Here is a 27,654-nt window from a genome sequence, read left to right as displayed (position 1 = left end):
AAATTATTGTGTCAAGAATATTTTGCAGAATACACACGTACAAACACCAGTCTGGAAGGGCCCACAAAGTAGGGTAAATATTTCAGTGACTATCATAACAGTTCTAGTTACAGGTAGGTAGCCATGTTGGTCTGCCATAGTCAAAACAAAATAAAAAAAATTCCTTCCGGTAGCACCTTAGAGACCAACTAAGTTTGTTATTGGTATGAGCTTTCGTGTGTTGGTATCTGAAGAAGTGTGCATGCACACGAAAGCTCATACCAAGAACTCAGTTGGTCTCTAAGGTGCTACTGGAAGGAATTTTTTTTTTATTATAACAGTGCTATTAAAGAACTAAGCATAACAGTGACTAACATAACAGTGATTAGTGTTAAAGTGTTAAAGCAAGAGGATGTTATAGGATTTGGACAACGGTAGGATGCCTCAAAGCTGTCACCATTTTCCGGGAAGGATTCAAGCAGAGAACCTGAAGAACTTCCCCTCACAGAGCTACAATTCCCAGCACCCTTCATAATCTACAGTTCCCATGATACTTTGGGCAGTGAGGTGATGTGCTTTAAGTGTACGGTGTGTACAAAGCCACCCCCTCTCCCAGTCAGGTATATTGGGTCAAGTTATGCTGGCTGCAGAGTATGCCAGCTTTTGAGTTTCACAGAACCCTTCAATGAATGGAATGAAAAAGCAGCCAAACGTCCACTAACCTCTCTCCTCCACTGATCTGTATGACCTCTCCTGCTCTCAGTCTCTACGATCATCTGTGTTTCCATTCCATATGACAGAGAGTTCTGTGGAACCCACCAGATGGTGCATTCCCCAAAATATGCCCCCCCCCCGGCAAAGAGAATATTATACCTGCTGCATAATTCAAAATAAAATGGAGCGCTTGGGTGTCTGCATTTACCGTAATTCTATTTCATTAAAGAATGGAACAAACAGTGTTCTATTTTTGATTCAGGATGCCTTCTCAATTAATGGAGCACGCGCTTCCCCATCTACAAAGGATGAAGACTAGAAAGATCAGTCAACAATGTTTGTTGTGTACAGAAGATCATTGATTGCGTTACATGCCCTTTCACTGCCCCACGTCATCCAAGGGTGCCCCCCCCCTCCTTACAAATCCTATCAAACAACTGTTTAGATATTTGGAGTAAAATCTATTATTAGCAATAGACCATTAGCAGGGGCTAGAAGAAGAAAAAAAAAAAGACTAGGTTAGCCTGACTACTCAGCTCCCCGCCCACTGTCGTTAAATAAGTAATCATAGTATAACAGAACTATTTCACGAATGCCAGAGGATTGCAGAATAAAGAAACCCTGCTAGGTAAGGGAGGAGGAAGTGAGTAGACTCAACTATTTCCCTAAAGGGAGGAGGGAGAGCCTTGGAGTTTCCAGGTGTGTAAGTAACATCCCTGTTCCCCAGCATATAAATGGGAGACAGGTGTGAAGCTGGAGTCAGTTTACCTGTCCCTTGCAACTGACAATCACCCTCCAGGGGAAGCTAAGCCCAAGAGGCAGAGAAAGAGGAGCTCGTGGACCATCCACCTTAAGCATCATCAGCACCTGCTCACTGCCTCTTTCGAATCAGCCAAGATGGTAAGGATGCCACCTCTGCCACCTCCAGGTGCCCGAGGGAAATGTTCAGGGACTCCCGGCTTGCTCTTACAGTTCCAGTCTGCTGGAGGAGGGCAAGGGAGAAGCAGCAGCCTTTCAGAAAGGAAATGGGATGGGTTGGATTCAGCATTAGTCTGGACCTATTTTTCTTTCTTATCTGTTGTGATTTCTAAAGTGCTTTTATGACTTGCGTGTGGACAGGGCTGACGGTCAAACTGCTATCTGAAGAACATTCATTATTCTTTTGTACTCAATCAAATACATGAACGATATCTGTTTTAAAGCTGTGATTCTAAGCACTCTTGCGGCACGTTCCTGTGTCTCGATAGAATGTGTATGTTCCGTTCAAACTGAGATTTACTCACAAGAAAGTGTTGTCTTAAAATCAGAGGACTGTAACATTTAAGCATATGCTGTTTTGCATATGTTAAGCATATTAACATTTAAGCATATTCATTTGTGGTTTATTTCAATATGATAAAGTCTAGTGTGTTGGTAAATGATCACAAAGTACATAACCTTGGACTTAAAAATGTGGATAAGTAAGGTTACAATATAGAACATACTCATTCTCCCTTAGTGTGGGACAGTGGAAGAGAGACATCTGAAAAAATAGGAAGGGGGGAGAGAAAGAGAAAGACGGGTGGGAGATCTTGGGGAGAGACTGATGGGTGGAATCCTGTACATGTCTATTCTGAGGTAAGACCTGCTGAGTTCAATGGGACTTACTCCCAGTGAAGTGTGTATGGGGTTGTAGGATGATAAAATGAAGTGCAGTGAATTCTATGTGTGGTAGCCAATACTGCAGGAGACAGAATCAGGAGTCAAGATAACCTTAACAGATTGGAGAACTGGGCCAAAACAAACAAAATGAATTTCAGTAGGGACAAATGTAATGTTACAGGAAGAACCAGCTGCACAAATATAAGATAGGAGACACCTGAACTGCTGTACATGCGAAAAGGATCTAGGGGTCTTAGTAGACCACAGGCTTAACATGAGTCAACAGTGTGATGCAGCGGGGGGGGGGGGGGAGAGCTAATGCTATTCTGAGCTGCATTAGCAGAAGTCCCAATCGAGGGAAATAATAGTCCTTCTCTATTCTGCCTTAGTCAGACCTGAAGTACTACTTCCAGTTTAAGAAAAATATTGACAAGCTGGAATGTGTGCCCAGGAGGGTGACCAAGATGATAAATAAACCAAGCATTATGAGGAATGCTTGAGGAAATTGGATATGTTTAGCCAGGTAAAGAGGAGACTGAGAGGAAATAGCCAACTTCAAACAAAGGGCTGCCACACAGAGGAGGGAGCAAGCTTGTTTTCTCCTGCTCCGAAGGCTAGGACCCAAATAAATGGATTCAAGTGACGAGAAAGGAGATTCCAACTCAACATCAGAATAACTTTCTGGCAGTAAGAGCTGTTTGGCAGTGGAACAGACTCTCAGGAGAGGTGGTGGACTCTCCTTGCTTGGAAGTTTTTGAGCAGAGGTTAGATGGCCACCTGCCATGTGTGACCTAGTTGAGATTTCTGCATTGCCCTGGGTTGGACTAGATGACCCTCGGGATCCCTTCCAGCTATGATCTATGTGTGTTTACTCAGAGGAAGTTAAGCCTTAAGGTGCTCACTCCAGGAAAGTGTGCTTAGAATTGCAGCTTTAGGTTACTATTTTTTTTTCTGAACACAGAAAGGAAGTATCTCACAGGCCCAACAGAACATCACACCAGGAAGATAAAGAACCCTGTGCAGAACATTTGGCTCAACATCTGCCTTAAGACATGGATGATTTTAAATATATACATATATATAGCATCACCTGTGCCCATGGTGCTCTGCGGAATATAAAGAAATGGGTCCTTGCCCCAACTAGCTTACAATCCAAAAATTCTACACAAGGGAGAAAACAGAAAAATACTGTACTCAAAGAGGAAGAATATCTGAAAACTTCAGTTCTCTCTCTGGGCTGGGACATAGGAATATAGGGAGTAGCATTGTACTGAGTGAGACCCTTGCTCATCTAGCTTGGTATTGTCTACACTAGGCTTCCTCAACATTGGCCCTCCAGATGTTTTTGGCCTACAACTCCCATGATCCCTAGCTAGCAGGACCAGTGGTCAGGGATTATGGGAATTGTAGTCTCAAAACACCTGGAGGGCCGAGGTTTTGGAAGCCTGGTCTACACTGACTGGCAGCAGCTCCCCAGGGCTTCAGACAGGGAGACCCTCCCAGCCCCACCTGGGATGCTGAGGATTGAACCCGAGGCTTTCTGTGTACAAGGCAGATGCTCTACCATGGAGCTACAGCTCTCTCCCTTCTATTTTAAGTATACTGTAAGAAAGAAGTTCAAAACTAGTTGAACTAAGGATGTCTCCTAATGAATCCTAGCATGGATGAACAATGTTTTCTCTCCAACCATCTTCAATCCCTCTAGTATAGTTATATGCATCTCTTTCTTCACCTTCCAGCGGTCCCTTTTGCTTGCCCTGATTCTCCTTGCGTGGGCAGAGGCCAAGCGAATGGGTGGCCACCACCGACACTGCTTTGCCGCAGAGGATGTGCAGGAAGGGTACGTGCCCTCGCTGTTCCGGAGCAGGGCCACACGGTGGGAACGCCAAGCTCCTGTGCATCTCGTGCCCTACGTGGAGGGTGAAGAGGCCAGTCCACGGAGGCAGCGGAGGCACCACGAGACCAGCTGCCCCGATCTGAAGGTCCAGGGCACTCTGAACAGAGAAATCCACGAGCGCTCCATCTCACCATGGACATACCGGTAAGGGCACAAGACATAAAAAACAAGGGTGAGCATCTCGAGTGGACAGGTGCAGAGGCAGTTTTAGGGTAGCATGACCAGTGCAGCCACACTGGGCACCACACTGCTGTAGAAAGGAGCGCAAGATGCGTGTCTGTGTGTGTGTGCCGGATTTTAGTGTCACACAGGGCACTGCTGAAATTTGAGAGCCCAAAGTCTGCCACTGACAGATGTGAGTGTACTAAATACCACAACCAAACGGTAGTCCTCCAACCCACATGGCAACTCTTCGACTCTTGCTAGGGTCTGCTCCCAAACACCCCTAATAAGGTGCATCCTATCATTTTTATTTTATAAACATCTTTACATACCCCTATTCATTGTTTTTTTTAAAAAAATAAATAAGAGCAGTTTCCAACAATTATATATATGTTTTTACAAAAAAAAATACGAAATTGTTATAATGATAAAATCAGAAATCAGCCAACTATTAGGGATATATATATTCTGAGTTGCCGGAATAAACCTGACAGAATAGAAATATTTTCAGCAGGTGTTTAAAAGTTGAAACGGAAGGTGCATCAAGTTCATACAAGAGAGCCAGAGGTGAAGGAGAAGTCTTGCAGGAAGGAGAAGTCCTGGCAAGAGCAGCTTGTCGTGCAAGGAAGAGAATTTGCAACAAGCTAGGGTTTCCAGAATTCCTCGAGGGTGGGAAGATAGAAGTCGTGACAGAATGCTGTTAAGGCTGTTGTTATGGTTTTGAGTTCGCCTAGCTCACTTTTCTTTCTCCATTCTTTTTAAACCAGTATTGATGAAGATGAGGACCGCTATCCGCGCAAACTGTCCATTGCAGAGTGTCTCTGCAAAGGATGCATTGATGTCAAGACAGGAGAAGAGGTGACCTCGCTCAACTCTGTGCCAGTGTTCCAGAACATGATGGTGCTGCGACGCAAGCCATGCCAACACGACAGCGAGGCTACTGGCTTTACCTTTGAAGTGAAGTACATTGATGTGCCCGTAGCCTGTGCCTGCGTCCTCCCCCGATACAGCAGCTGAGCGGGTGACAGTCTGTGCAACCGATGCTCCTATGGAGCAGTTTCATATGCAGCATGGTCCAAATCTAAATCTGTTTCTCTGAATGCAGCAGCATCACATATCCCAGTCATTGTGTTTGTTTTAAAGCACTTGTTCATTTCAACTCTAAGGATTATTGTGGTCCTGCCCCTTTGGGTTGCTTTGGGAGGAAGGGCGGGGTATCAATGTAATGATGATAACAAAATTGCTGCTCTGAGTCATCCCTGGAGGTCAGGAAGGGATTTTAATCAGGTTCCCTATCCCTACTCCCCCTCATAGCCTAGAGCCCCTGGTCCCACCCATCAGATGACAGCCTTGGGACATGTCAGCACTTTTTCACTAGGAGGGAGCAATGGAGAAACTGCAGTCCTAAGAGCAAAATATAATAATCTTGTGGCACCTAAAAAAGATTTTTCTTTTTAAAATGGCAGTAGCTTCCATGGACCACAGTCCACGTCTAATGCTACAAGACTCTTGCATTGCTTTTGCTGTAGCAAACTAACATTGGCTACCCTTCTGCATCCTAAGGGGAAAGGCTGTAGCTCAGTGGTAGAGCATCTGCTCTGAGCGCAGAGGGTCCTTGGTTCAACCCCTGGCATCCCCAGGTAGGGCTTGGAGAGAAGTCTGCCTGAAATCTTGGAGAGCTGCTGTCAACCAGTGTGGACAATACTGAGCTAGATGGACCAATGGTCTTACTCAGTGTAAGGCACTTTCCGTGTTCCTAATAACCCAAAATATCCCCAGTGCAATGATTTACTCAGAGTGGCACATGCAGATAGGGCACTGCCTTCCTCCTGATAAAAGAGGCATTTCTTGAGACCTTCTACCTTCCACGAATGGTTAAAGGGCAGATGATTATTCTGGAGATAACCACCTCTGTGCTTTTAACACCTGCGCTTTGGAGCACAGGAATACAGGAACAGGGAAGCGCCCTTCTGGTGACCTTAAATACCTGCCATATAAATACTGTGTCACGTTATGGGAAAGGTGTGTTGATGTTTTGCCCCTTCGCAAACATGACCCCAGAGCACATCTCCTGTTTTAGTGATTTCCCATTTTAATCTTTTCTTTAAAGGAAAAAAAAAGAATTTCTGCAGTAAATGACAGGTGCTTAAGGCATCTTTTGAAGTATCTTTTGAAATCCTGCTAACTCTCTACCTGTCAGGCAGAACGCGCTGGTGCCAGTTGAGGTTGGTAAGGCAGCAGGCAGGGAAACCAACAGAAGGTGGTGCCACAGCCAATGACAGGCAGAGCCACTTTCTGATTGATTGCAAGTAAGAAGGCAGGCAGCGCCCCATTCGCCCAAATCGACCAGCAAAACATGCATTGATGGAAGGGACTGATCCTGGTAGCTCCTCCCCATATGATTGTTTTTGACCTATTTATTTATTAATGTTTGTATTTATATTATTTATGTTTGAAGTTATCAAGTGCTTGTTCTGGTTATTTATTGATTTTGTTCCCTAGTAGCTCTCCAAGGCTTTGCCAAGAATTTACTGAGTCCATATCTGTGATCTCTTGCTGCCCAAATCCCAGCTGGTGCTGTCTTGAAATGTGTCCCCCACTCCCTAGAAAACCTTTCTTCCCTTTTGAAAAGAAGCTTACATTTTCCTGCTTCGTTCTCAGGGCATTTTTAGAACTTTTTATGGGCATGGAGCTTTGAGCTTACCTTATCCATCTGAGGTGGCTGAGGACACTACATATTTACTTTCTTACTTACTGGTAAAACGTTTTCTCAGCACTCCTCGGCACCCACCAGCTGCCCACACTTTCTGATCTGAGAAAGCCCCATGGCAGGAGCTACCTCATGAGGTCTTCTCCTGAGCTTTGACTGACATGTTGGCAGCTGGGGTGGCTACAGAGTGCAGACCATTCCTGAGGTAATTTGTGGAATCAAAGAAATTGAAACTTCCCCTCAGCCACCTCGAAAATGAAGGCAAATGCTTCAAAAACCCTGCGCACGCTGTCAGAATTTCACTGAGCCTTTCTTTCCTCCTTGATAAATCCTTAACTGCGATGTCTTTTTTTTTTCATTAGTTGAGACATTTTTCAGGACAACCCCCAGCACAGCCGGTACAATCTTGGCAAAAGTGTGCCAGGAAACAGCCTGCCCAAATATGCCAACCTGCAGCAGGGACCCCATGGCTTGGCTGTCTGTTGGTGTGCAGCTGATAAACACAGCCAACCCTGTGGCCTGGTGCAATTGTCAGCATCAGCTAGGTGCTGATGTGCGGTCAGCGGCATGCTGACCTGCCAATCACATCATAACAGAAATGGTCACAATGTCTTCTTGTGGCAGAAATGGGCCTTGTAGGTGGAAGACCCTCAACAGCTCAACCCTGTGTTAAAGCTGTCTAATTCCAGAGTGGCGAGCATACTAAAAAGTGAACTGGTGCTCGACATTGCTGCGCCAGGCAGTGGCTGGTTTAGTGCAACTGTGTGTGACATGCCCGGGATTCAAGTCTTTGAGGAACCTTGCTGCGTTCCTTAGCTGGAAGGCGCTGGGTGAGGAGTTTGCTTGGGAGGAAACTCTCAGTAGCTCTGCATTCCTTACTAGTTCAGAAAACCTACAACAGATTGTCAGGGTGAGATGCTTTAGCTGTTGCTACCAAAGTTATTTGGCTTCTCCAGCAAGACCTGGTTAAACATTAAAAATCAACAAATTTCACCATTGCTCTCCCAGGGGTAGCAACCCCTGTGCTCCCTTCCCCAAAGTGCTGCTCTCAGAGATGCTGGGAGGCACTGCCTATACATTTCTAACCTTGTGCTAGCAGCCCGTGACTTTTCTCTCTGTCAATTGCTGGATGTCACCTCCCACACCAGGTTTCAACATTGCACGGTCTGGCTGTGGGTGTGTGGAACAACAAGTGATGCATACTGTGTGTGGTTTTGATTTGTTTTTGCTTTTCCAGCCATGGATTGGAACCCTTATTTATTGGATTGCTGCAGGGAGTTCCAATCAATTAATTTATTTTTTTGGTCTCAATATCTAATGGATAGGTGCTCTTATTTATTTGATGTCTTGTGGTGTTTTTAATTGATATGTTTTTATCTCTAAATATCTAATTATATGTCTAAATTATTAAGTTATTTATGCAAATGTATTTATTGTGACACTAAACAAACAAACAAACAACCCCTGATAGGAGGGCGCATCACCCAGACTGGGATGCAGAGGCTTCCTCCAGTGTGAAATTGTTTCATAAATTGCATTAAAATAAAATTTTATTTCTCTATGAAAGCATTTGGGACTCTTGACTGCTTTGTTTACAGTGCAGATCTCTCTTGAAAGATCTGCAGGTCACTACACCCCTCACTGGCCTTGCTTGGCATGTGTTGTCCTGCCCACTTTTGCCATTGGCGTGTGGCCCCCAGAAAGTTACGCAAGTGGGGCAATGGCTGTAGCTTGTGGGCTTTCGATAGCCAGCTGGTGGCTACTCTGAAAACAGGAGGCTGGACTAGACAGGCCTTTGGACTGATCCAACACAGCTCTTTTAAGTTCTCAGTAACGGTGGATAGTTATTGAAAGACCTCCTTCTCCTCTGTTGACCACCATCCCATCTTATGACAGAAAATCCTGTGAATTCGTTTTCTGCAAATCACTTACCTGTTTTCGCTCTGCATCTCTCACCAACAGTGGTGAATTTTGATACACTAGCTCAGCGTGACAGCCCCTGCCCACAAGGAAAGCCCCAAAATGGAAGCAGCTTCGTCGAACATTATATACACGCCCCCACAAAGCGTTAGACCCAACTGCTCAGAATCGGTATGATTATGAATAGTTATCTAAGAGTAAGCCGCACAGAAGTTAGCCATGCTTGCTTCTGACTGGCTACATTTGCAAAAACACATACTGAGCTGCAACAAAAAGGTCTTCAGTCAGCTGAAATGCATGTAAAGGTAAAGGTAAAGGTACCCCTGACCATTAGGTCCAGTTGCAGACGACTCTGGGGTTGCAGCGCTCATCTCGCTCTATAGGCCGAGGGAGCCGGCGTTTGGCCGCAGACAGCTTCCGGGTCATGTGGCCAGCATGACTAAGCTGCTTCTGGCGAACCAGAGCAGCGCACGGAAACGCCGTCTACCTTCCCACCGGAGCAGTACCCATTTATCTACTTGCACTTTGGTGTGCTTTTGAGCTGCTAGGTGGGCAGGAGCTGGGACAGAGCAACGGGAGCTCACCCCATCGCAGGGATCTGAACCGCCATCCTTCTGATCTGCAAGCCCTAGGCTCAGTGGTTTAGACCACAGCGCCACCCGTGCATATAGCCCATAGTAATTCATTGGAACCACAGTCGATATCTTCAAAAAAAGAAAAGGAAACTTGAAAGCATCTTTATCACCTCATTCACATGCCAGAGCGGTTTCCCTGACACTTAAAGACAGGTGGCATCATTGACATCACTCCTGCTCTGAAAAAAAAAGTCCCAGAGCTGTGCTCCCCTAAATTTCCACGAACAACAACTACACCATTGCTTGTCAATCAATATCATGGGGGTGTCCTTGAGGGATAGTATTGGAAGGGGGAACAGTGCCTCTGTCTACTTTATCCACAGTATGCATAATTATATAACCCTCTTAATTCATGTTCTACCCCCCACCTGCCTCAGTCAACCACAAATGTGCCAAAGTTCTTGTCAGAAAGCTGCCACAGTGTTTGCTGCCCTTCTATGCTTCCTTTTTGAGATGCTTCAGTAAAAGTGTGCTAAAGGAGTTTCCCACCGGCGCCAATCCTTCTGATCAAATCGATGATGGGAAATTGACTGCAGCTGTGTGCACACACATCTGGCCACACCCACCAAAGGGCACAGATTCACAAAGCACTCATCACTTTTACTACATCACTGAAAAACCAAGGTAAAACACAAACCTGTAAATTGCGTCGCACACGCACACGCGCACGCACACACACACTATTTGGACTATTACCGTATTTTTCCGTGTATAAGACTAGGTTTTCCCCCTAAAAAATAATGGCAAAAATTAGGGGGCGTCTTATACATGGATAGTGCTGAGGGTGGACTGCCGATTGGTTGTTGCTGCAAAACATTGCTGTCTTATACATGGGGGCATCTTATAGATGGAAAAATACGGTACATGAGGAAATGGGGAGCTGCCTTTTGCTCAGTCCATCTAGCTCAGTTTTGCCTACACTGACTGGCAGCCACTCTCCCTCCCTCCCTTCCTTTCCTTTGGGACCTTCTGCTTGCAGCCAAGATGCTGTGCCACAGAATTTCCCTTTAACTAATCTAAGAATGTGAGAGCCTGGCTGCTGGATCGGACCACAGGTCCACCTAGCCCATCATCCTGTTCTCACAGCGAGCCAGACATGACTGTGGGAAGCCTGCGCACAAGACATGAGCATGACCGAGCTCTCCATACCCTCCAACATATTCCTCAGATGAATTTTTCACTCCCTGCCCCAATCGACCCTCCTCAACTCCGCAGCAGCGGTCATGGAGAGGCTACAGGATGCTCCGTCACAGCCGCCGCCACCATCGTCGCTTGGGACAAGCATTGGCTCATCCTTCTCTCTGAGCTTGGCGGCTGCGGTGCTGGCTGGTGGGGAAAGGGCATCTCGGGATCAAATCAGAAAACAGGATGGCTTCTGTAATTCTGCAGCTGTCCCTGCAAAATTGGGGCACTTGGCGAATAGGAACTCTCTCCGCTTGTGATTCTGAGTAACTGGTTTTAAGAGGCATTACTGCTTCCGATTGTAGAGGTGGTGCATGCTATATAGAGCCACATTGAATCTGCAGCGCCACCTTCAGGCGCCAAAAATAAATTGCCCTGTGAAATTAAGCCACACTTAAGTAGTCAATCCCTTTGCCCCAAGGAACTCTGGGAATTATAGCTCTGAGAGGGGAATAGAGGTCTCCTATCAACTATCAGCACCCTTAACAAACAACGGTTCTTAGGAATATATGGGGGAAGCCACGACTGTTTCAAGTGCTATCATAATGCTTTGAGAGAATGGTGTGGATGTGGCTTAAGCAGCCTCTTGCCCAATACTGGAGGTAGCTATTGATAACCTCCTCCTTTATGAATTTGTCTAATCTTCTTTTAAAGCCAACCAAGCTGGTGCCCACCGTTACCTCTTGTGGGAGAGAATGTCAAAGTTTTAACTATGGACTGTGTGAATAAGGACTTTAAAAGAATCTGGTGGATCATGTCCGTGAGCCATCTAATCTAGCATCCTGTTCTCACAGTGGCCAATCAGATGCCCCAATGGCAAACTCGCAAGCAGGACCTGAATGCAACAGCACTCTTCCCCACTTGGGATTCCCAGCAAACAGCACCCAGAGGATGTAGCCATGATGGCTCGTAGCTGCTAATAGCTTTATCCTCCTGAGTTTGTTTGATCCTCTTTTAAAGCTGTCTCCATCATGGAAGCATCAAGTTATTTACAACAGGTAGCCAACATTAAGCACAGGGAAACACTGGGCATATGGAGAGCTAAGTTGCATTTTGCTACAACTGCCAAGGTTCACTAACTCACGAGATGGGCAGATCCCTGGATTATTTGCAATAGATAGATTTCTGACACTCAGTTGTTCAAAAAGGATAGCAAGAATATGATACACAGGCACTTAAATTAGATTGCTGAAATGAAGAAAACATGGGTTAACCAATAAAGGATAGTTTGTATGGCAGGTGTGTGCATTCAGCTCAGTTCTGGTACTTGAAAAAAAATGTCTGGGTTCAGGAACTGCTTGGTAGTACCGCGTTATTTTAATTTTACGCTCTGCTCTTTGCACCTGGTTCCAGTGTGGTGTAACGAAAAGTGTGTTGGGCTGTGACCTGGAAGACCAGAGTTTGAATCCCTCCTGAGTCATGAAGCTCACTGGGTGACACTGTCTCTCAGCCTAATCTGTCTCACAAGGTTGTTCTGAAGAAAAAGTGAGGAGGGGGAAACCATGTACACCACCTCGAGGTCCTTGGAGAAACAGGTGGTATAGAAATGTAATAAATGAATAAATAACCTCAGGGATCTAGCAAAAGAAAAATTAGTTTCCTCAAGCCTGAAGTCTGACCTCTACTGCGGTACCTGGAGCCAGCTGCAAAATGCTGGTTCAGAAAGCATGAAGCCAATTACTTCCTTCACTTCACAAAAAAATAAAAAACCCAAACACATTAACCCGGAGATGACCTGCATATACAAGTACAAATCTACACCTAAGTGGCTGTTCACCAGGTATTCTCACAGCCTAATTTAGGAGGCAAATAATTTCTGAAGTTGCAGTCGCTTGAGAACCAGGCTCCTTTGCCAATTTATGGCAGTCAAGCCAACCAGATAATGCATATGTATATATAAACCACTGATGTAGAAAACCCTGAGTAAGTGAAACAGAGCAAAGAAACGCAAACATACAAAGAAGACAACCAACCAACCAACCAGGTAGTTTTTATTACAAAGTAAAAACATGGGGAATCCTAGAGAGAACAGAAGGTTCCCCATGAAGAAAAGAAAAAGCCATTGCCACTCTCAGGATGCTGGCTAGAGTCATCCCTGCCTGGAGCTTCACAATTCTCCAATGGGTATTCTGGAGACAAAGAATATGGCCGCCGCTCGGACCTGTCGTGAAACAAGCATGGCAGCTACCTGGCCAGGAGCAAACTGGGGGAAGTGACAGGACTGAGGAGAATCTGGCTTGTGGAGGCATCATCTGTAGAGGCAGATGATGGAGCTGGAAGAGGAGGATATCTGAAGACCAACCACAAAATGGCCACTCCACCCCCACTGCCCCGAGCACAGCAAAAGAAGCCCCCCCAGGCTCCACTGAGGGCACCAGCCCAGCCTGTCATTCATTCAGCCTCGATGACAACAGGGAGGGGGTTATCCTGGGCTGCAGCTTCTGCCTCGCCCGCTTGCTTCCTGCGAGCCTCAGCCGGAGGCCGAGGGGGTGGGTTGGTTGGAGGATGTTTAATGGTGGCTCCTATTTGTGGCAGTTCCCGTGGCCTCACTTCGATGGGACGCCACTCTTCGCCACGGATGGCGGCCTGGAGGAAAAAACCCGACAAAGATGTGAAGGGACTGTTATCTCAAGGGAAAGACCCATTTTTATTTTCTGCATGCACATGGTCCCAGGTTCACAGGAGCATCTGAGGCCTTACACAAAGTCAGAGGAGATTAATTGAGCTAGCTCAGTATTGTCCACATTGACTGTCAACAGCACCTCAGGCAAGGCTACATTCCTAATTCTCCCTGGAGGCGCCACATATGGAGGCGCCCTGGAAACTTCAGTATGTAAAGCAGATGATCTACCACAGAAGCAGGGCTGGGAGAGACTCCCACCTGAAACCTTGGAGAGCCACTGCCTGTCAGTGTAGACAATACTGTGCTAGTTGTACCAATGGCCTGACTCAGTAGAAGGAGCTTCCTAAGTTCCCTATATTGTCCTTGCCATAGCTCAGAGGTTGAGCATCTGCCTTGCATGAATAAGGTCCTGGCATTTCCAGGTAAGGCTGGGAATCGTCCCCTGCCTGAAACCCTGGAAAGCTGCTGCCCATCTCTGTAGATGATGCTGAACTAGAGGAATAAATGGTTGGACTCAATATAAGAACATAAAGAACCTAAGAAGAGCATTGCTGGATCAGGCTCAAGGTCCATCGTCCAGCATCCTGTTCTCACAGGGAAATCCTCAAGCGCAACCTGAGTGTGTAACAGCACTTTCTACACCAGCGATTCCCAGCGACTGATACTTCAAAGGCAGAATTTAAACCCTGATGCAAATCCCTGTTCTGTCAAGGACTCATTCTGTCCATAGCTTCCACTCAAGTCACATCCCACCCACCCCAGTCTGTTGGTCTGATGGCAATGTAAGCCAGCCAGCTGACCTCACTGAGTTCATTGCAGAGACTGTGTGTATAGTTGTTTCAGTTTTTCTTGATGCCCTTTATGCATCAATGGACCTGCATCGTATTTTTGTTCGACGTTTATTTTATTTTTACTTTTGTATCACGTTTGGAAACAAATAATAATGATTTGAGAGGAAGGGGGGGAATGTGTTGTATCTTTACTAGAGGAAAAATGAGTACATTTCTGCCTTGGAAAGACTTGTTGCTATTATTATGTTGTATCCAATGTAAGTCAGAGTAGGACTATTGAAACTAAGGGATGTAACTTAGAACCATTTATTTCAATGGGTCTACTCTGAGTAAATGTCAGTTGGATACAAAACATTTTCACTATTCATTTATGGTTATGATTATTTGATTTCTTCCCTGCCCTTCACCATAAGGTCTCAGGATGGGTTACAGGGATTTAAAGATAAATACCATGGTGAAGACAAGAGTGTGGGTCCTAAAAATATATTCTCTCAGGTGCCAAAGTCCAGGGTAAAAAGCTGAGCCCTCAGCACCTTTTTAAATTGAATATCTTGTTAGACTCAAATAAGTGATAGCAAATGCCCAGTTAAGATTAAACAAGCTTTTACACCACATAAATTATACATATTCTACAAAAACTTGTAAGAAAATGAGATACTAATACAATATCATCATCATCATCATCATTTTTTTACTGCTTTTATATCCCACCTTCTTCTCCAAGGAGTTCAGAGTGGCACACATGCTTCTCCCACTACTCCTTATTCAAATCCCACAACAACCCTGTTAGGTAGGTTAGGCTGAGAGTTGGTAACTGGCCCAAGGTAAGCCTCCTGAGTGGGGATTTGAACCCTGGTCTCCCAGGTTTCTTTCATCCAACTCTCTAATCGCCACACCACACTAGGCATCATAAACCCCAGGATGTACACCGTCATTTCTTGCTCCACATTAAATACTGGAATATGCTCAATTATCAGTTTGAAGTAACCTGTTTTGTATTTAAAGGTAGCATGAGCTCTGACCAGCAGAGGGAGCTACAGGGCTGCTAGCCATTCCTAGGCTCCAAAGCAAAGGATTGCAGGAACTGAAGGTTTCCTTGCAGATAATGCATCAGACAAATGAGCCCTGGATCTTTGCAAAAATTATAGGGGAGAATCCTTTTGTGCAAACTGACTGAAGCTTTAAAACTGGGGCGACTCTGTTTTACAAGAAACTCCCAGGAAAAAACTCCCAGGCCGCCCAGAGTGGCTGGGGAGACCCGGCCAGATGGGCGGGGTATAAATAATAAATTATTATTATTATTATTATTATTATTATTATTAAAAAGGATCTAATAATTCTCCGAGACCATCCTCCCCACAAAAAACAAATATTTATTCCATTTTCTCCTTGACTATCTTAAAAGGACACCTAGAGTGACACTGTGGTAAAATGCACATTTATTTAAATTTAACTCATCAATCATTCAGTTTACCAAACAGTGGATGATCCATTAGCTACAAATCATTTTAACTATTTGACATCTTTGTATATATTATTACTGTTGCTGTTGTTAATTCAGGAGTCGAATGGGGGTTGTGGTGGCGGCGGCTGCTTACCAGTAAGTAGATGCCGCTTGCAATGGCGAGACAAACTGTGCCGAGGATCGTGGCAAGTAAAAATGCTGCTGGAACAGCCAAGCTGCAAAAGGAATAAAGGAATGAGAGAGATTTATTTGTATTTGTTTTAGAGAATCTATAAGCCACTTCTCACTTCTATGATAGCTTATCAAATCAATATACATATAAACCATAATGCAATGAACTCAGGAGAAGGACGATGAGGACAAAAATATAATTAGTTGGCTCTGGCGCCACCTACTGTTGACCTCTCTGCCTTCTGCCCTATCAGTCTCAATGGGCACCAGCCACCAATGAAATATGCAGAGCATCACCTGCATTGCACCATTCCTTCCAAGGTTCCCAGCAGTCCAGCTAGGCAGTCTCCTCCCAATGCCTGGATTTATGTGTGGAATGTTTTAATGCTGTTTTGTGATGCTCTAATGGATGCTGGTAATAGGGTTCCCATATTTCAAAAGGTGAAAATCTCCCCACCCCCCCACCCCCGGACATTTCAGGGATTTCTGCCCAGACACTTCTTCCAAACACTGTATGTGAGGGATGGGGAACCAACAGGCCTCCCAGATGTTATGAGTCTCCAATCATCCTTGGACCACTGGCCACGCTGGCCAGGGCTGATGGGGTCTGGAATGCAGCAGACCAGGAGGTCAAGAGGTTAGTTTTGCACCCCGTGACAATATTATTCATTGCATTTATAACCCACATTTCTTTCCAAGCGGTTCAAGGTGGCGTACGTGGTTCTCCCCCTCTTTTAATGACCCTGCGGGGTCAGTTACACTTAAGAGGAAGCGACTGACTCAAGGTCACCTGGTGAGCTTCCTATTAGGCAGCCACCTTCATTGTACAGATTTTGACACCTGCTAAAACCTTTTCTGTTTGGGAAGCCTCCCAAGACAGATCCTTTTATTATGCGTATTGTTTCGAAAACTGTCAATTTTATCTACATTTTGATGGCTTCATTATGTCAACTTTTTAAAGTCTGCTGAGTTTAGTGCTATTTTCTTCTGAGTATTTTACATTATTTTACATAAACTAGAACATTGTTGGGGGGGGGTTGGGGAGGAAATAAGTGCTATATCAATCTTGTTAAATAAATAAGCCACATTGCCTTCAGATATACAATGTTGTTGTTGTTGTTGTTGTTGTTTTATTTTAAAAAGGGAGAATGCACTATAAGGAGGAGGCGTGACCAACATCTTATGACTGTCTTAAGATTCTATTGAGTAAACAAAACACCCACCCACATTGCAGAACCAAGGAAAGGGGACCCACTGTAATGCCTCCCCCCACCCCGACTACATCCAGTTAAGACTTCCATGTGAGTTTCATGTATGTGGGCCACACAGAAACACACACGTCTCCATGAGACGTGAGCACCAGTTAACTGGAAAGAGAAAGCAGAAAGTTTTGTCTATTCCCCCACCCCCCCAAAAAATACTGAAAAGGCTGACAAGTCAAGAAGTGAAATGAATTATTTACCATATGTGCAGGAAAGCCCGGACGTAGTAATTCCTAGTGAGGGGTCCAAATGCCTTCACGACAGTTGTGAAGCACTTCTGGCCACTGTTGGGGATGGGAGTAAAAAGAGAGAGTGCAATGACAAACGCAGATTCTAGTCGTCAAAGGGTTCTGTGATACCCAGAAGCTTGCTCAAAAGCCATACTGAATAAAGGAGGCAGACCTAACCTTTCAAAACTACGTTGATTTTAACCAGATAGTTCCCGAGCTCAAGGAGCAGGGTTTTGTCTATGTTTGGATACAACTGGATGCCATTTTGAAGGAAGATGGCAGGCTGACCCTTTCGGAAATGCGCTGAACGTAACCATTGATTTCAAAAGCGTGCTGGAGTTTTGGGTTCTTAGAATTCCCAAGCAACACCGGGTACAAGGCTGCATAACTAAAATGAATCCCTTTTTTTGAAAGGCAATGTCAATAACAATCGTGGTCAAAAATGAAAAGGCATTAGACACCACACTTATAAAAGAATGGAAATGGTTTATTGAATATTTACAGACAAACTGTAAACAGAAAAGAACATTGGCAGGATTATTGTAATAACCTGCAGTTTCATAAGAGTATATATATTTAAAGTAGATAAATAAATGAACAAATTAAGTTAATCTGGATATGCAGAAGGTATTGAAAATAAATTTAAGGAGCCGCAGAAATAGGGGGAAGGAAATCAAGTTTAGAAATGTTAAAATGACTGTAAAATTATTGAAATGTATAAACCTGAAAATCATTAATAAAATTAAAACATTTTTTTTAAAAAAACCAGACACTTACCACCGCTCCATCGTAGATCCCTTTTTCCGCTTCCCCCTCGGGTACTCCAGCAGGCATATGAAGACTCCAGCAGCTCTTTGGGGAAAAGGGTTAAGGAAGGGAGGAAATCTCTTTTGTGTCCCATTATCCTAGAAAGGCTTTTTTCTGAGTAGCTACGATATCCAGGACAGCCCAGAATCCCTCCTTTACTCTGCCCCGGGAAATGAGAAGAGTTTTTTAAAAATGTATATATAAAATATTATATACAATTTGTGTGTGCGTTTTTCCAACAGAAAAAATAACCCCAAACTCCCACTAGTTACCTGGAAGAAGTTTGTATCGTAGCAATATTAAGCCAAAGAGCCAGTTCACACATGCAGACCTATCTGTTTGTCTCAACGCAATCTTTCCTCAGTGTGAGGGGGTGGAAGAGACATGGAGGGAAGTCTGTTTGAAGCATCCCTTTCTGCAATCACTGTGGTTGCAAACACAAAATTTCCCCCCAAATACCAAAACTGCAACGGCTGCAAGCTATTTCAGGCTGTAGGCCCCTTGAGACCGAGACCCGTTATCTGTAGAGGAGCATGCAAATGGAAAATGCTAGACAAATACTAGGGTCATATCGGAGTACTCTGAGAAGATTGGTTGTTTAACTACCCTGAGAATTGTAGTTCTGTGAGGGGAAGATGGAATCTCCTAAAAGCTCTCAGCACCCTTAACAAACTACAGTTCCCAGGATTCTTTGGGGGAAGCCATGACTGACAAAGTGATATAATAGTGCCTTAAATGTATGTTGTGGATGCGGCCTTCAAAATGTGACTATTTCTATGTGTATAGCCTGGATCAGACAGATTCTTACACAAAGGCACCGGGAATCATATGAAGGAATAAAATGGCCCTTGTGCCTTTATGAACCGGTTGTCAACTTTGCTTTCCCCCTCTTCCTTTCCCATCCCTCTTCTCCTACTGTGCCATGTCTTTTAAACTGCATGTCTGTGCGCAGGGATGGTCCTGTGGTTTTTATTATTATTATTAATCACACCTAGGTTGCTCTGGGAGTCTTTTCAGATAAAGAGTGGAGTAAAAACACTTTAAGCAAACACCACAGTTTTGAGGGAAGTAGAAGAGCAGAAAAACTGGATACATGGTCCAGGGACAGGAGAGACAACAGACCAGGCTGGATTTCATATTGGTTTGAACTCATCAGCCCAAATCTTTGCAGACTCTCTGCTCTGTTTTATCCCCCCCCCCCCACTATAGCCTAAAGATGTGAAGAGGATAAGGTCATTTCCATTTCACACTTTCAACAGCTCCTGCAAACAAAACCCCTCTGATTTCTGTGCTACATGTGGGAAACTGAGTCTGAGAAGTACCAGACTGCACAAGGGCATCTGGTGAGTCTCTGGTTGAACTGGGAGAGAGCTTGATCTCACAGACTGGCAGGCTCAAACCCACAAGCAGCAGGATGGGACTCCATGTGCACACTGCTCCTTTGCACAACCCACAAGCCACCTCAGTCCTTCCTGCTCTGCCCTTTCACCAGCAGCCACAGAGACTGGCTATGGAACTGCAACTTCCTGGACACCATTTAGTAAACAGAAGCTGCCTTCTTCCTTCCTTTCATGGTGCAAATGCTTCAGCTACAGAAATTCCACATTTTGCAATCCTCATAATTCTGCAGACCGCCTGCATTAAACAAAGGAACTACCGGTATTTTTAATTTCCTGGACATCATTTGGCCAACGGAACCTTGCTTCCACCTCTTGTTAAGTGCTGGGAAGTGTCCAAATTGTTCAATCACAGAAATTCCAATTTTGTAATCACTAGACTTCTGTAAGCAAGCACACACACACACACACACGACCAGATTTAGCAAAGCCCCAATTTGTTCCTGCCGTACCATCTGCGGAACTGGTCAAAAGGAAGTTGGACTAGATGGACTTTGAGGTGCCTCCCACCTACTTGATTCTGTGATACCAACAGAATCACAAGGCATCTTGCGGCTACAGAATTGGGGGGGGGGGGGGAGAGAAGAAGGGAGAGAGAAATCACATGGAAGGATACATTGAATAGGCTGCAAACTGCCAGTTTTTGAACTGCCCAGCAACTGCCACGATCCCACCAGTCACTAAAACTAAAAGGGAAAAAGATAAAAAAAGAAAAGCTTACTTAACCACAGTCCACCACAAACCAACATTTAAAAAAAAAATCCAACTTGCAAAACAAATGTAACGAGCCCACAGCTCACAATTCATGGTCCAACTTTTATTGATTTATTTATGACGGGAGAAAAATAAATTAAAAGAGCAGAAAAGCCACTTAAAATTAGAGAGTCCATGTGATGCTGTACAATGGCTAGAGCTGGGTGGGCAACCTCTGGCCTAAGGGCTTTATGCAGCCCTCTCTGTTTGCCCCTTAGCATTCTCCGCAGGCCACACTGTTCCCCAGTCCTGCTTTGCCCCTTCCTTGAGTGGCTGCAATGTGTCCTTGATCTCTAGTAATGCTTCTTACTTGCCTACATGGAGGCTGGAGAGAGCTGGGTAGGTAAGTGTGTATGTAAAAACCAGCCTGCTGTGCCCAGAGTAAAATCTGCGTCTGTTGTGCTGCCCACTTTTGCCTCTGGCTCCGCCCACCATTGGCATGCGGCCCTCAGACGGTTTCCCACAAGGAGATGCGGACCTTGGACTGGCAAATGTTCCCCACTCATCTGTCAGAGAGCGTTGCACTGGGACCAGAGGGACCCAGGTTCCGGTCCCTACCCAGCCATGCAGCTCAGTGAGTGTGGCCTTCCCCACAGGATTGTTGTGAAGATAAAAGCAGCACAGAAATATGCACAATGCTCTTTGGCAAAAAGACAGGATGAGAAATAAAAGGAAGGGCCATATTGGCCTTTGACAGAAGCAGAGATTAACTCCCAAAGAAACAGCCATTCCCCACCTCCAGGAATTCCTGCTTCTTAACTTTCTGCTTTCCATGAGTGATACTCTGTGCATGTTCAGAGGAAACTTGGTCTTTGCTATTTCACTGAAAACGTGTGAGGGCAAGGAGCACCAGTAGCAGCTGATAATAATCTTTTGTGCTGCTAGGCATTCTTTAATTGCTCACAGCACTTTTCATACATTATCTCAGCCATGCTCTTAAGGTTCCCTCAGGCTCCACACTGCCCAGCTTTGAATGGGGATGGGGAGCTGTTTGTTAAGAAAGAATCACTTGCTTGGAGTTGCCCAGTGAAAATAATTGGCAGTAGACCAGGCACAGGCAACCTTCGGCCCTCCAGATGTTTTGGCCTACAACTCCCATGATCCCTAGCTAACAGGACCAGTGGTCTGGCTCTGGGATGATGGGAATTGTAGTCCAAAACATCTGGAGGGCCGAAGGTTACCTATGCCTGCAGTAGACTCAGGGCAGATAAAAGGCAGGATTCCCCCCCCACACACACACACACAATGCGACATTCATTTGTGGAATTTACAGCCGCAGGGGCTGTGGAAATGGCCCCTCACTTCAATGACTTTTAAAAGGAGAGGAGAGGCCAATTCAGGGGAGACTTATAACAGACCACAGACCATGGTAATAGAGCCTCCAGGTTCAAGGGCAGGCTACCCCCCCACACAAAAAGAGCTGCTGGGGAAGCAGAAGCAGGAGAGGGCTTTTATCCTTTCACGCCTTGCTTGTGAGCTTCCCAAAGGCATCTGGTTGGATGCTGTGAGAGGCTGGACTTTAGGACTTCTCCCTAGCTGGGCCTCTAGTCTGACCTAACTGAAACATCTCTTCTTAGCCACGTTATGCCCCACTTGTGAAGGAGGAGGCTGTATTAATTTACACTAGTGACCTGATCTGGCAGGGTGTTTTCTTCTTCTTATGTCCTTGTGGCGGAAGTCATCTGGTTGTGTTCCTGGACCAGATGAGATCAAAACTAAGAACTCCCTTAGTCTTGCTCCACACACCCTTTCCTCATGTCCTTACAGGAGGATTAGACTAATTCACAGAGGAGGAGGCTATCCGTGGCTAAGAGTCACACAATGCCTGTATGCTACTGCCTCAGGGATCAGATCATACCCTTTGCTTCTGCTGGTGCTTGCGTAGTCAAAAATGTCACCATCTTAGTGCAAGAGGGAAGGAGGCAGCAGGGAAACCCCAATGTTTGCAAAAGTGGAAGAAATCTTTAGGGTGGGGGCAGGGGGCAGATATAAGCTTAGGGAAGGGCCATAACCCAGTGGCAGAGCACCTGCCAGATTCAACCCCCTTCATCTCTGAGCACAGATGGGAAGGACTCCTGCCTGAAACCCTGGAGAACTGCTGCCAGCCAGTGTATGCAATATTGCGCTAGATAAGCCAAGTTGGTGGGGGTGGGGAGGGGGGAGCTCCCATAGAGGCAGCATTTAGAGCAGCATGGCCGGTTCCCCCGCAGTGGGAGCCGAGCCAAGGGGGCACCATAGGGAGTCACAGCTATAATGTAGTGCAGGCATGTCCAACAGGTAGATCGTGATGTACCGGTAGATCACTGGATGTCTGTGGTAGATCACCAGTAGATCATTGGCTCCCACCAAAGAAGCTGAACAACTTGGCTCCCCTTAATAAAGCTCACCATTTTACCTCCTCCCTGAACTCCCCCCCCCAAAATGTGCCTTCCCCCTTCCTAGAAAAAGCTCAACAACTTTGACCTGAACCCCAAAAAGGGGGTAGATCACTGACAGTTTTTAACTCTGTGAGTAGATCGTAGTCTCCTGGGAGTTGGCCACTCCTGATTGTAGTGCAGATGTAGAATGGAAGGTGATGGGTGGAGACATGCTAAATTTTGGTCTTTCACAGGATGCAGCTGAAAGACCAGAGTTTGCCCCCGGTTTCCATTGGGGCATCTGGTTGGCCACAGTGCAAAAAGGAGTCTGAACTAGATGGGTCCCCTTTGGCCTGATCTAGCAGACAGGTCTCTTCATATGCCTCTTTCCTTTAGAGCCTCACTTCCTACTAGGTCACCTGACCTTAGGGAAATTCCCACAAGGCCAGTTTACCACCATCAGATCTTTGCAAGGAAGAAGAACCAAGAAGTGAAAGCTTCTCCCAGTCTGTCATTGCTTCACCACCTGACTGCTCTGGGTGGGTGTGGAACAGGAGCAAGCACTGATTTCATGAAAAAGTTTTTGCCATAAGCCCTCCTCTGTCTGTGTGAACACACTAACCCAGATTAAAGGAAATTTCTCTGTATTTGCGGACAACAAGCCCACTTCAGGCACTCAAGGGTGGGGCTGCTGGTTTCTCTGACCTGGCCAGCATTTCTTATTTTGTCAAGGGAGCATGTGAGGCTCCCGGCTTCAAAGTCATTTCGAGAAAGCAGCCAGAAACAGCTCCCTTCTGCTGCCTCTTGTGTTTTGGTTCACAGGGCAACTGAAGTTTTAAAAAGCAAGAACTTGTCATGGCCGTGCCGCCAAGCCCTCCTTGCTTGAAAGGAGCCAGGCCGATATCTGGGATGTGTCAAGCAGAGCGCCAGATGGACGCATTCGAGCACACTTGAACCAGCAGGCCTGTGGAAGCAAACGGGATGTTCTGTGCAGTGCTGTGATTACAGCACGAAGGCCGAACTATGCAGGAATTAAAGGAGCTGGCAAAGATGCGTCATCTTAAGATACCAGCTTGAAAAGATCCAAATAATGGTGCAGTGAAAACAAGGAAGGGTCTTGTGGGAAATTGAAGACAAAACGGTTTACTGTAGCATACCATACAAATAAATAGCTCCACAAAGCTAGTCTATGAAACTTTATGCTGCAAGAAATCTTTTTTATCTTTATGGTACCACAAAACTCTCTTCTTTTTTAAAGATGGTGTCTGTTTAGGGGCTAAATGATATCCCAGGATTAATTGAAAGGTTTATCTGTGATCTAGATTTGTTTATTTTTAGAGTCTTGGCTTTTGTTTTACGCAAAAATGAGACTGAGGGGCACACGCAAATCAACACAGGCTATGTGCCGATGTTATGCCTCTCAAATTCAACAACTGCACTTGCAGCCAGAAGTGCAAGTATTTGCACACAAACATACGTCCAGTTTTCACATCGCCTCAAGACAAAACTATCCATTATGTTGATAGTACATGTTCTAGGTATGAAAGACTTACAGTACATAACAATTGACAAATGCAAAGCAAACAGTACAATGTTTAGACCGGGGCTGCGCACACATTTCAAACACATTGCTTCTTCCAAAGAATCCTGGGAAATGTAGTTTATTCCCTCACAGAGCTGCAATTCCCAGCATCCTTAATCTGCAGCTTCCAGGATCCTTTGAGGGAAGTCACATGCTTTAAATGTGGTGGGGAAATTTGAAAGAAAAAAAAAAGAATTTGTGCTATCAAAGGTATAAAATATAAAATTATTTCACTAAGTCTATGATGAGAACAAATTGGATACACATTTACACATTTTTGTTGAATGCTCAGCTGTAGTCCCCTGGGTTCTGATTATTTATTATGTATTGAATTTACCAATATATCCTCCCTTCCTCCTGAAGGAGCCCAGGTTGGCAAACACATTTTAAAAAGTGTTCTAAAATAGTTTAAATGTTTATTTTAAACCCCAGTTACAATTAAAAATATTATTTTATTTATAGATCTCAGGGTTGTCAGGAACAGTATCCTTCAGCCACCAAATGCCTGGCTGTCTCAAACAGATGCAGGATACTAAGCAATGCACCCAGTAAAAAACCTCATTTGGGATGTTTGTGGGCTGTCCGTTTCGATACAGAGTCTCAGGCTGCTTCCAAACAACCGATATATGGAGGAATCAACCTGATTTGTTTGTAGGAAGATTATATGTTGCTGACTATTTAATGAACATTTATTCTGTGTGCAGGGAGGTCTGGTGCATCAAAGCAGATGTTACCACACACTTTCTCCATCACTTTCCTTACTGCAACAAGTCCTATTGAGTGATGCTGGCCAACTAATCAGCCCTATTGATTTTGAATATGGATACACAATATGGCTCTTGATTACTCCACCTTAACTAACAGGAAAATGGAAGGCTATGTGCTTGCAAATGCCCTAGTCTGCACAGATCACTCGTGGGCTAATGGCAACATCACTTTAAGTTTCCTTCCTTATTTTCATCCATTGCACTTCCTCAAAAGGAAAGCACAAAAATCTCCTTGGCTCTGATGGTCACAGTCAAGCCAGGTTAAAGTCCTTTCCCCTCCAAAAATCTAGAAGTCTCCTTCCTGCCCCAATTAAAAAGGATGCCCCCATCAAAAAAGGTGTGTTTATGTGTGTTATGTGTTTAACATAACCACCACAGGGCAGGTGAACTGCTCTCTCACACAGCAAAGAAATACATCCAGGAGAGAGAGAGTCACAACACACACACAAACCCGATGGCAAGGCAGAGCTGAAACACCAGTAAAAACTGTTGCAGTCACTTTGCAAATTCAAAGTTTAAGATTTGGTTCCAATTTGAAATTACTGGGGAATAGGGCATATCATTGCTGGCCATTGACATACTGGGAATTTCACAAAAGAACGTTTAATTGGAATGTTCAGTGTTTAGGAACAAATACATTTTATTTCTTTATTTTCTAAAAAAGAAGGGAGAACTTAAGGGGTTGAGAATTTCAGTCTTGGCTCTGCAAACTCACATTTAACCCTGTCCCCCTGCTTTCCCCAGCCCAAAGCTACTCCACTAAAAGATGCGCCCCAATTTATTAAATTCCACCCGCTCAGGCACAAAGCAAATGGACTGAGGCTATGGAGCCCCTTGCAATGGGCAAGGTGGAGATTCCTTCATTTACTCTGGTTTAACCACACCACAGTGGGGGTGTAGGGAACTGGAGGAGGAAGAGTGGACTCCCGGGCCACAAACCTGCTGGAGGGAATCAAATTCTTTCGCGAAGGAAAGATTTCGGGGAGGGGGCACAGAACAGTTTCTAACCTGGCACCGCCCGCTTTTCCTTGCCTGGGGAGACAAGGACACTCTGCACTTGCTCAGGGGCCCTTTTGCTCTACTTGGCAAGGTGCTGGTGTCCATCCCCCCTCCCTCCTCGGATCCCCCCCCCCAAAAAAAACTCACTCAGGCCGGAGGCCAGTGCCTGCTCGTTCGCCCACATGGCCCATTCGATGCCCCCCATCGCGCCGCGCTCAGCTGCACCGAGAAAGTGAAGGAGGGAGCCGGCTGCTGGGCGGACACCTCCCCCCTCCCCTACGTCCCTTCCTGCTCCTCCTCTGCGGGCCGAGACAGAAACGCCTCACAACATCCCGACCTCCGCCAGTATCCCTCCCGCCCCGATTCCCACGTTCACGTCGGGTACGCCGCTCGGGACCACAACGAAGCGTCGCTGCGGCTCGCTCCAGTTCCAAACGGTGCCACCTTTTGACTTGCACAGGATTCTTCAGCTCAAGAGGCGTGCGGGGGAAGACGGCGCCCAAAAGTTCACACAAGTCACCCTAATCATCCTCAGCATAGTGTAAACGCACCACGTGAACGCAGCCCCTTAAAACTGATCCCCCCCAAAAAAAGCAGTGGGATTTTAGATGCAGTTGAGAACAACATTGTAGAACTGAAACCATTCCAATACTCTACTTTAATTAACCTCTTCATATCCAGAAACCACATTATTGGGATCGGTTTTATTTACTGAAGATATTTTAAGAGTTTTATCCCTTGGGAGAAAAGATGACACATGAATTTAATAAACAAATGAGAAGTTGGGACAGACAAAGAACTTAGCAGCAGCACCCTTTTAAAGGAGATGCTAAGCTTTGCACCCCAAAACCTGGAAGAGGAGAATCAAGTGCCGCAAGCTGCAGGATAAGGCAAAGAGAACATAAGCTGTGCTTCAAAATTGGCAGGTATAACCCGGGTAGCACTCTGGTCTGAATCACTGAGCCTAGGGCTTAGTCCCAGCTCCTGCCAACCTATCAGTTTGAAAGCATGTCAAAGTGCAAGTAGATAAATAGGTACCGCTCTGGCGGGAAGGTAAACGGTGTTTCTGTGCGCTGCTCTGGTTCGCCAGAAGCGGCTTAGTCATGGTGGCCACATGACCTGGAAGCTGTCTGCAGACAAACGCCAGCTCCCTCGGCCTATAGAGTGAGATGAGCGCCGCAAACCCAGAGTCGGCCGCGACTGGACCTAACGGTCAGGGATACCTTTACCTTTTAAACAGGGCAATCAGACAAGAAATGAATTTTGTGCAATGGCTCTTGGGGAAGGAGGAAACTTTCTACTGCTAACTGTAAGCAGAGGGGAAAAGAGACTTCCTCTCAACTGCCAGGAACTGGATTGACAAAGATCAGTATTCACCTCCAAATACAGTATCCAAATAGGAGGGTTCATTGTGGGACACTAATGGTCAGGGGTACCTTTACTTTTACCTTTTACTTTATTTTGTCTTTATTCTGTGTTTGATGATCTTTGGCCAGGCTTCCTCAACCTCGGCCCTCCAGATGTTTCTGGCCTACAACTCCCATGATCCCTAGCTAGCAGGACCAGTGGTCAGGGATGATGGGAATTGTAGTCTCAAAACATCAGGAAGG

General features: G+C 45.4%; 2 protein-coding genes across 2 annotated transcripts; one reads left to right on the top strand and one right to left on the bottom strand.

Annotated features, from left to right (window-relative positions):
• The first annotated feature begins 1,476 nt into the window (after positions 1–1,476).
• IL17C (interleukin 17C) lies at positions 1,477–5,410 on the top strand. The gene is made up of 3 exons (XM_033157169.1): positions 1,477–1,593; positions 4,074–4,375; positions 5,161–5,410. The coding sequence occupies exons 1-3, from the start codon at positions 1,591–1,593 to the stop codon at positions 5,408–5,410; spliced, it is 555 nt and encodes a 184-aa protein (XP_033013060.1). The 5' UTR covers positions 1,477–1,590.
• A 7,399-nt stretch (positions 5,411–12,809) lies between these two features.
• On the bottom strand, positions 12,810–26,325 carry LOC117050995 (cytochrome b-245 light chain). Its single transcript, XM_033156997.1, has 6 exons — positions 26,192–26,325; positions 20,203–20,272; positions 18,160–18,234; positions 17,353–17,436; positions 15,853–15,934; positions 12,810–13,426 (listed from the first exon to the last, which is right to left on the bottom strand). The coding sequence occupies exons 1-6, from the start codon at positions 26,247–26,249 to the stop codon at positions 13,232–13,234; spliced, it is 564 nt and encodes a 187-aa protein (XP_033012888.1). The 5' UTR covers positions 26,250–26,325; the 3' UTR covers positions 12,810–13,231.
• Positions 26,326–27,654: the final 1,329 nt, after the last annotated feature.

The sequence above is a fragment of the Lacerta agilis genome, chromosome 8 (genome assembly GCF_009819535.1).
Source record: "Lacerta agilis isolate rLacAgi1 chromosome 8, rLacAgi1.pri, whole genome shotgun sequence".
Lineage (NCBI taxonomy): Eukaryota > Metazoa > Chordata > Lepidosauria > Squamata > Lacertidae > Lacerta > Lacerta agilis.
The sequence above is the reverse complement of the archived record's forward strand: the minus strand, read 5'-3'. Positions and strand labels throughout refer to the sequence as shown.

What these genes read in the sequence shown, in the direction of transcription:
- IL17C (XM_033157169.1), top strand. An exon ending in ATCTCACCATGGACATACCG is followed by an intron (nt 4,376 to 5,160) that starts GTAAGGGCACAA and finishes TTTTTAAACCAG; the next exon opens with TATTGATGAAGATGAGGACC.
- LOC117050995 (XM_033156997.1), bottom strand. Translation starts at nt 26,249, where the DNA reads ATGGGGGGCATCGAATGGGCCATGTGGGCGAACGAGCAGGCACTGGCC. An exon ending in CAGTTTGCAGCCTATTCAAT is followed by an intron (nt 18,235 to 20,202) that starts GTATCCTTCCAT and finishes TTTTCCCCAAAG; the next exon opens with AGCTGCTGGAGTCTTCATAT. An exon ending in CAAGCGGCATCTACTTACTG is followed by an intron (nt 13,427 to 15,852) that starts GTAAGCAGCCGC and finishes TTTTTCCTCCAG; the next exon opens with GCCGCCATCCGTGGCGAAGA.